This window comes from Theropithecus gelada, chromosome 10 (genome assembly GCF_003255815.1).
Source record: "Theropithecus gelada isolate Dixy chromosome 10, Tgel_1.0, whole genome shotgun sequence".
Classification (NCBI taxonomy): Eukaryota; Metazoa; Chordata; class Mammalia; order Primates; family Cercopithecidae; genus Theropithecus; species Theropithecus gelada.
The window spans coordinates 89,892,719-89,901,435 of NC_037678.1; the positions used below are offsets into that span (position 1 = coordinate 89,892,719).

At 40.3% G+C, this 8,717-nt stretch overlaps 1 protein-coding gene across 1 annotated transcript in view; it reads right to left on the reverse strand.

Annotated features, from left to right (window-relative positions):
- Positions 1-8,717, reverse strand: part of DZANK1 (double zinc ribbon and ankyrin repeat domains 1) — a 97,883-nt gene that overhangs the window by 87,761 nt on the left and 1,405 nt on the right. The window contains exons 2-3 of the mRNA XM_025399641.1: positions 7,592-7,797; positions 1,850-2,003 (exon numbers count right to left, since the gene is read on the reverse strand). Coding sequence (XP_025255426.1) covers positions 1,850-2,003; positions 7,592-7,700 — 263 coding nt within the window. The 5' untranslated portion in view covers positions 7,701-7,797. The remainder of the gene's footprint in view (positions 1-1,849; positions 2,004-7,591; positions 7,798-8,717) is intronic.

Sequence of the window (8,717 nt, forward strand, 5' to 3'; positions counted from 1 at the left end):
CATTGTTCAATTCCCACCTATGAGTGAGAACATGCAGTGTTTGGTTTTCTGTTCTTGCGATGGTTTGCTGAGAATGATGGTTTCCAGCTGCATCCATGTCCCTACAAAGGACACAAACTCATCCTTTTTTATGGCTGCATAGTATTCCATGGTGTATATGTGCCACATTTTCTTAATCCAGTCTGTCACTGATGGACATTTGGGTTGATTCCAAATCTTTGCTATTGTGAATAGTGCTGCAATAAACATACGTGTGCATGTGTCTTTATAGCAGCATGATTTGTAATCCTTTGGGTATATACCCAGTAATGGGATGGCTGGGTCAAATGGTATTTCTAGTTCTAGATCCTTGAGGAATCGCCACACTGTTTTCCACAATGGTTGAACTAGTTTACAATCCCACCAACAGTGTAAAAGTGTTCCTATTTCTCCACATCCACTCCAGCACCTGTTGTTTCATGCTCATCATCAGAGAAATGCAAATCAAAACCACAATGAGATACCATCTCACACCAGTTAGAATGGCAATCATTAAAAAGCTTCTTAATTTTTAATAATTGAGATGACTTACCTTGATAGAAGTGGCTTGGCAAGTGAGAAAAAGCTACATGTTCCAACATTTTATAAAGAATAATAACGTGCATATACTCCATTTGCAGAACCCATTTAAAAACAATAATAATGTGCATAAAGGGATTGTTTTGTTTCATTGTATTTGTTTTAATTTTCAGATGCCAAAGCAATCATGTTTGCTGTGGAATGTGTAGCTCTCCTCAAAACGCCATGCAGTAATTCAGTCAGTGGGGGCTGGGGCTAGAGTCCTTTCAAAGTACCTGGGCCAGCCCGGTACTGTATTTAGTTTGGGGCTTTTTTTTTTTTTTTTGAGACAGAGTGTCGCTCTGTCACCCAGGCTGGATGCAGTGGTGCGATCTCAGCTCACTGCAACCTCTGCCTCCTGGGTTCATGCCATTCTCCTGCCTCAGCCTCCCAAGTAGCTGGGACTACAGGTGCCCGCCACCACGCCCAGCTAATTTTTTTGTATTTTTAGTAGAGACGCGGTTTCACCATGTTAGCTAGGATGGTGTCTATCGCCTGACCTCGTGATCCGCCCACCTCGGCCTTACAAAGTGCTGGGATTACAGGCGTGAGCCACTGTGCCCGGCCAGTTTGGGGCTTTTAAATGTTCCCAAAATATGGCCAAACCCGCATTGCTGGAAAAATAATTCCTATATCACAGCCACACAGAATTGCCAAGCATTTGAGTTTTGTTTTGTTTTTTTTCCCACAACACATGGTGAAGGTTTCCAAATTGAATAGTGTTTCTATATTTGAAAATGGGAAAAAGTCATTAAGAAAAAAAAGGATAAAGAAAAAAGTATGGTAGCTAATATCCAACAAGTTGAAATGACAGTAGCTTTGAAGGCCAATTAAGTCGATACAAAATGAAATTGAGAATGATGGTTGTAGGGGAATGAAAGAGCACCCTGGGGAATGAAAGAGCCACTCCATGAACACAGTATTTTCTTCAGAGCCACATGGAGCTCTTCAGAGGCCCCCAGTCCTGGAAAGGATCTTCCTTCCTGAAACCCCAATGTGGAATTTAAAATAAAAACAGTATTAATATACATAACACTTCATTGAGCTATCTACTTATGATTTCTGTGCCTCACAGTATGCCTCAAGGAAAGGCCAGTAAAACACAAATGTTACGTATGTAAGCCAAAATTAAAATAACATTTCAGTAGTGTCCTTCTAATGCAGCACTGATTCTGATAGGAAAAAATGAATAAAATGAGAACACAATGTTATAGTATCATAAATTAATTTAATCACCATGCTCTTAACTTACTTAGAGACGGCAATAGCTTTAACTTGTATTTTTCCATCAGGCAGAGTAATAGGTTTTGTATACTTAAATGTGTTATTTTCCCCATAGCCAGTTCTCTTTAGAAATTCAGGTTTGCTGCCATCCAGAGTATAATATATGTTGACATCTGGAGTGTCTGAAAAATCCAAAACAGGATAACTATAATTAACACCAAAGTAGCAAGTCCCTGAATAATGCCTATAGGTCAGTTTAAGATTTGAGATTTGCCAGGCACGGTGGCTCACACCTGTAACCCCAGCACTTTGGGAGGCCGAGGCGAGCAGATCACAAGGTCAGGAGATCAAAACCATCCTGGCTAATATGGTGAAACCCCATCTCTACTAAAAATACAAAAAATTAGCCAGGCATGCTGGCGGGCGTCTGTAGTCCCAGCTACTGGGGAGACTGAGGCAGGAGAATGGGGTGAACCCAGGGGTCGGAGCTTGCAGTGAGCCGAGATCCTGCTACTGCACTCCAGCCTGGGGGACAGAGCAAGACTCCGTCTCCAAAAAAAAAAAATTTAAGTGTGTGATTTAAGATTTAAAGTTGTGATTTAAGTTCAGATTTAAAGTTGTGATTTAAGATTGTGTTAATCAACTTAAATAACTGACCTATAGGTTATTATATACACATAATGGAAATGAATAGTAATAGCAATAATGCAGTTCTTTCTCTGTACCAGCACTGTGCTTTACATGAATGAGCTCATTTCATCTGTACAACCCTATGAGGTAGATCCTATTTTACACCCATTTTAGAGATGAGGTAACTGAGTCCCAGAAAGATTAATAAAGTTGCTAAATAATAGAGGAGTTGTGATTTGACTTCTGCTAGGTTGGATACACAGCCCATGCTGTTGAACCACTGTGCTCTTTTGCCTCTCCAACAACGCACTGATACAAACAATATTCAAGATTCAACAGGTCAAGAAGGGTATACAGTGAAAAGTCTCGCCCGACCTGTGACACCAGCTTCCCAGAGACTATCAATGGGATCTTGAGTAACCTTCAAAAATATTTTATATCCATACAAGCATTTATGTACATATTCTTATTTCCCCTCTTTTGCCACAAATGATGGCATACTATACCCTGTTCTACAGTTCTTTTTTCATTTATCAATATGTCTTATATTGGTACATAAAGAGCTTCCTAGGAAATAAATAGCAATTTTTTAAAAAAAAAAAGAGCTTCTGCATTCTTTGTTATGGCTGCACCACATTCTCTTATATAGATGAACAATAATTTAACCAATTCCCTACAGATGGATCTTTAGGCTGCCTTCTTTTTTCCTTTTCTTTGTTTCTTTTGCAGTTATAAGCACTGTAAGAATAATTTTATAAAGAATTATTTCTGTAAATATATGGGTAAGACAAATATGTAGAACTAATACTGCTGAGTCAAAAATATATGCATTTGTAATCTTTTTTTTTTTTTGAGACAGAGTTTCACTCTTGTTGCCCAGGCTGGAGTGCAGTGGTGCGATTTCAGATCACTGCAACCTCTGCCTCCTGAGTTCAAGCGATTGTCCTGCCTGAGCCTCCTGAGTAGCTGGGATTACAGGTGCCCACCACCATGCCCAGCTAATTTTTGTATTTTTAGTAGAGACAGGGTTTTGCCATGTTGGCCAGGGTGGTCTCGAATTCTTGACTTCAGGTGATCTGTCTGTCTCGGCCTCCCAAAGTGCTGGGATTACAGGCATCAGCCACTGTGCTCTGCCAGCATTTGTAATCTTTTTTTTCTTTCTTTCTTTCTTGAGATGGAGTCTCGCTCTGTCGCCCAGGCTGGAATGCAGTGGTGCGATCTCGGCTCACTGCAAGCTCTGCCTCCCAGTTTCACTCTATTCTCCTGCCTCAGTCTCCCAAGTAGCTGGGACTACAGGTGCCCGCCAACACGCCCAGCTAATTTTTTGTATTTTTAGTAGAGACGGGGTTTCACCATGTTAGCCAGGATGGTCTCGATCTCCTGACCTCATGATCCGCCTGTCTTGGCCTCCCAAAGTGCTGGGATTACAGGCGTGAGCCATCATGCCTGGTCGCATTTGTAATCTTGATTAATATTTCCAAACTGCCCTCCGTGGATGGTTAAGCAATTTACACTGCCATCAGCAATGCATGAAAGTACTTATTTGACCACAATCTTCCTCATATAGTGTGTTACCCAGTTTTCTTTTAGTTTTCCTAATTTCCTAGGTTAAAAAAAATACTATCCTGTAACTCATCTTTCTTGCATTTTGAGTAAAACTCACTAATTCATTGCAACAAATGTTTGCTGAGTACCTATTATGTATCAGACATTGTGCTAGGTATAGGGGATATGCAAAAGTATATCCGAGGGTCTCCTTGCATATCCCCTGTACCTAGAATGGTCCCTGCTCTCATGGAGATTATGTTTCAGGAAGGACACTGAAACAGTAAACAAACAAGGAAATACAGCTTGTCAGGTGGTGATTAAGAGCTTGGAATAGGTGAAGCAGGGATAAGGTCTGCTCAGCAAGCAGCTGAAGGGGTAGGGAGAAGGGTGAGGAGAAGAAACATTTTCCTATGTTTAAGAGACCTTTATATTTCCTTTCCTACAAAATGTCTTTTCATCATTACTCAAAAGAAGATACACGAGTGGCCAACACACTCATGAAAAAATGCTCATCATCACTAATCATCAAAGAGATGCAAATCAAAACCACCATGAGACACTATCTCACACTGGTCAGAATGGTTTTTGTTAAAAAGTCAAAAACTAACAGATGTTGGTGAGGCTGCAGAGAAAACAGACACTTACATGCTGTTGGTGCAAATGTAAATTAATTCAGCAACTGTGGAAAGCAGCTTGGAAATTTCTCAAAGAAATAAGAGTTGAGGCTGGGTGCTGTGGTTCACACCTGTAATCTCAGTACTTTGGGAGGCCCAGGCAGGCAGATTAAAAATACACAAATTAGCTGGGCGTAGTGGCACACGACTGTAATCCCAGCTGCTCTGAAGACTGAGGCATGAAAATCACTTGAACCCGGGAGGCAGAGGTTTCAGTGATCCAAGATTGCATCACTGTACTCCAGCCTGGGTGACAGAGTAAGACTCGGTCTCAAAAAAAAATAAAAAATAAAAAAAGAAGAGTTGAAATATCATTCAACCTAGGAATCCCATTACTGGGTATGTACCCAAAGGAAAATAAATTGTTCTACCAAAAGGACACATGCACCCATATGTTCGTCACAGCACTATTCACAATAGCAAAGACATGAAACCAACCTAGGTGCCCACGAATGGTGAAATGGAGAAAGAAAATGTGGTACATACACACTATGGAATGCTATGCAGTGATAAAAAAGAATGAAATCATGTCGTTTGCAGCAACATGGATGCCGTTGGAGGTCATAATCCTAAGTGAATTAACACAGGAACAGAAAACAAAATACCATGTGTTCTCACTTATAAATGGGAGCTAAACACTAGGTACAAATGGACATAAAGATGGTAACAATAGGCTGGGCGCGGTGGCTCATGCCTGTAATCCCAGCACTTTGGGAGACCGAGGCGGGCGGATCAGGAGATCAGGAGATCGAGACCATCCTGGCTAACACAGTGAAACCCCGTCTCTACCAAAAATACAAAAAATTAGCCGGGCGTGGTGGCGGGGGCCTGTAGTCCCAGCTACTGGGGAGGCTGAGGCAAGAGAATGGCGTGAACCCGGGAGGCGGAGCTCGCAGTGAGCCGAGATCGCGCCACTGCACTCCAGCCTGGGCAACAGAGCGAAAGTCTGTCTCAAAAAAAAAAAAAAGATGGTAACAATAGACACTGGGGACTACTAGAGGGTGGGGAGGGCTGAAAACCTACAATGATGCTCACTGCCTGGGTCATGGGCTCAATCATACCCCAAACCTCAGCGCCACACAATATACCCAGGTAGGAAACCTGCACATGTACCCCTGGTACTAAAATAAAAGTTGTAAAAGGAAAAACAAAACAAGGTCTTTTCATGTCCTTTGCCCATTTTTCTTTTGGGTTATTGTTCTTTTTGTTACTGAATTGTGAAAACTATTTATTTGATATTTACGTATCAGGGAATTTTGATACCCTATCATTCATATTATCTTTTGTCAATAATCACCCAACTTCTCCTAAGAATTATGGGCACATATATTAAAATGTTTAATTTGGTTTGACAGTTTAAAAAATTGTATCAGCTTTTAAGCTAAAGGAGAACACAGAAAATAATACATATTCTTAGTCAGAACTCTTGGTCTAAGCCGCATAGGGGCCATACCATAAATGCAGATAGTTTCTATATATTTCAGTTATTAAAATACATAATTGGTTAAAAGGCAAAAATTGTAATTTCAAAGTCTTTTTTACACAAATATTTGTGCATATGTTTTACCTATAAAACTTTCCTTCCTTATGATAATTATATATGTGTATGTGTATATATGTATATGTGTACATATACACACATATTTAAGAATTTGAAGAATAAATGTTGGCAGGATATACATCCACTTCTTTCCTTCTTTCTCTCTTTCTTTCTTCTTTCAGATGGAGTGTTGCTCTGTCACCCAGGCTAGAGTATAGTGGCGCAATCTCGGCTCACTGCAACCTCCGCCTCCTGGGTTCAAGCGATTTTCCTGCCTCAGCCTCCCGAGTAGCTGGGATTACAGGCATTGGCCACCATGCCTGGCTAATTTTGTATTTTTATTAGAGACAGGGTTTCAGCATTTTGGTCAGCCTGGTCTCGAGCTCCTGACCTCAGGTGATCCACTCGCCTTGGCCTCCCAAAGTGCTGGGATTACAGGCATGAGCCACCTCGCCTGGCCCTCACTGCTTTATTTCTGTAATTACAGTTGAGATTTATTCTGGCATTACTACATGCCAAACCCTGTGCACCTCATACATACACGAACCTATTTATCCTCACAATGGCTCTAAGAAGTATGTATTATTATTCGTGTCTTACAGTGAGGAAACTGAGACTCGAAAAGACTAAGTAATGTACCCAAGGTCACTAGAAGTTGTCAAGGCAGGGATTAAGTCTCCAACTTGTCTGACTGGAAAGCCTGTATTAGCAGGTCAAATTTATTATGCCAGCTAAATAATGAGCATGTTGGAAAAGTTTGGGGAAGCATCGGGAAATTTTTCGTTTTTTTTTTTTTTTTTTTTTTTTTTTTTTTTTGAGATGGCGTCTCGTCTCGCTCTGTTGCCCAGGCTGGAGTGCACTGGTGCGAACTTGGCTCACTGCAACCTCCACTGCCCAGGTTCAAGTGATTCTCCTGCCTCAGCCTCCTGAGTTGCTGGGATTACAGGAGCCTACCACCATATCTGGCTAATTTTTGTATTTTTAGTGAGACAGAGTTTTGCCATGTTGGCCAGGCTGGTCTTGAACTCCTGACCTCAGGTGATCCACCTGCCTCGGCCTGCCAAAGTGCTGAGATTACAGGCATGAACCACTGTCCCTGGCCAGTACCAGGACATCTTACTTTGGCTAAGGTAAGTCAAGACATTGCTGAAACTATACAAATGAAAGGTTGGTCAAAGCTAACCATTTTAATCTAAATGTATACCACTCTATAAACCATCAATGTAGAGCACTGTTTCAAATTTTAGAAGTTTTACAAATTTCCCAAAGAGCTGAGCAAAGAGTGAGAAAGCATGCAATGAGATAAACCAGCAACCAGATAAACACAAGAAATACGACAATGTTATTTTAAACAATTTCAAACATATGTGATTCTTACCTGATTTCATTTCTAAAAGTGTATTGTTATCAATTTCATGGTTAGCTTTTCCAGGCTGAGGCACTCGTAGTGGTATGATCTGAGGGACACACACTGAACCAGCAGTCATTTTCTCTCCTTATACATAGAAAAAAAATAAATTCCACTGTGCACTTATAGCTGTACAGAAAAGTTGAAGAGAAGCACTTAATTTAAATGCAGCAAAACTAGTTCAAACAAAAGAGAATACTGTTAACATGGCACTACAAATATTATTCCCTTTTTAATTGAAATAATATTTACATTACGGCTGTATTTGCTGTTGAAGTCTTGTGTGGGGTTTTGATTATCTAAATACCTCACTTCCAAGAAAGGAGCATGAATCACGAGACGGGGGAAAGAAGTTACTTTAAAAGGGTAAATTAAATGAGTAAGGAAAACAGAGACTATCACTTTTACTTGAGTTCCCTCTAAATCATTCTCGCCTTTTCCTACCTTTGGTGTGTGTCACCTCTCTTGGCTTCAGGGCAAGTCGTCATACAAGGGGAACCAAAGTAACTCTGTGTGTACCACAAAACGTTAGTCAGAGCTAACTTTTTTGAGAAATCTCCAAGTTCACAGCCTTGCCACTTTCACCAGAGCAGTTCTAGTATTTGAAAGCTGCAAAGACACTTTAGAAGGACTGCAGAGTATTAGTTGTTAGTGAAAAGGACGTTTGCAAGAATATAAACAGTGACCAATAAACACAAGCCTCCCATTCCATCTACTGTATTTATAAATCCTGGTATTAATAATTAACTACCAGTATGAAAGCCTTACTAGTCTTTTTGGAGGTGAGGGTGGGGAGGAAGGCCGTCATAATTTTTAATGCACAGAAGGTTTCAGGGAGAAAAAACGCTGTCCTTAACACAGCAACCATTTACACCTCTGTATTGTCTTTTCAAATTTCATTAAGAATCCACAGATTTTGCTCAATTATAATCTACGTATTCATTCCATTTTTATAGTCTACTTCTTGCATTCTCACTGTATTATTTCGTTTTCCATGTACTTATTTATCCATTTGGGGCTGGCCTTTTAGGCTATTTCTAGTTTCTTTTTAGTTTTGCCTGTTGCTGTTCTTTTTTTTTTTTTTTTTTTTTTTTTG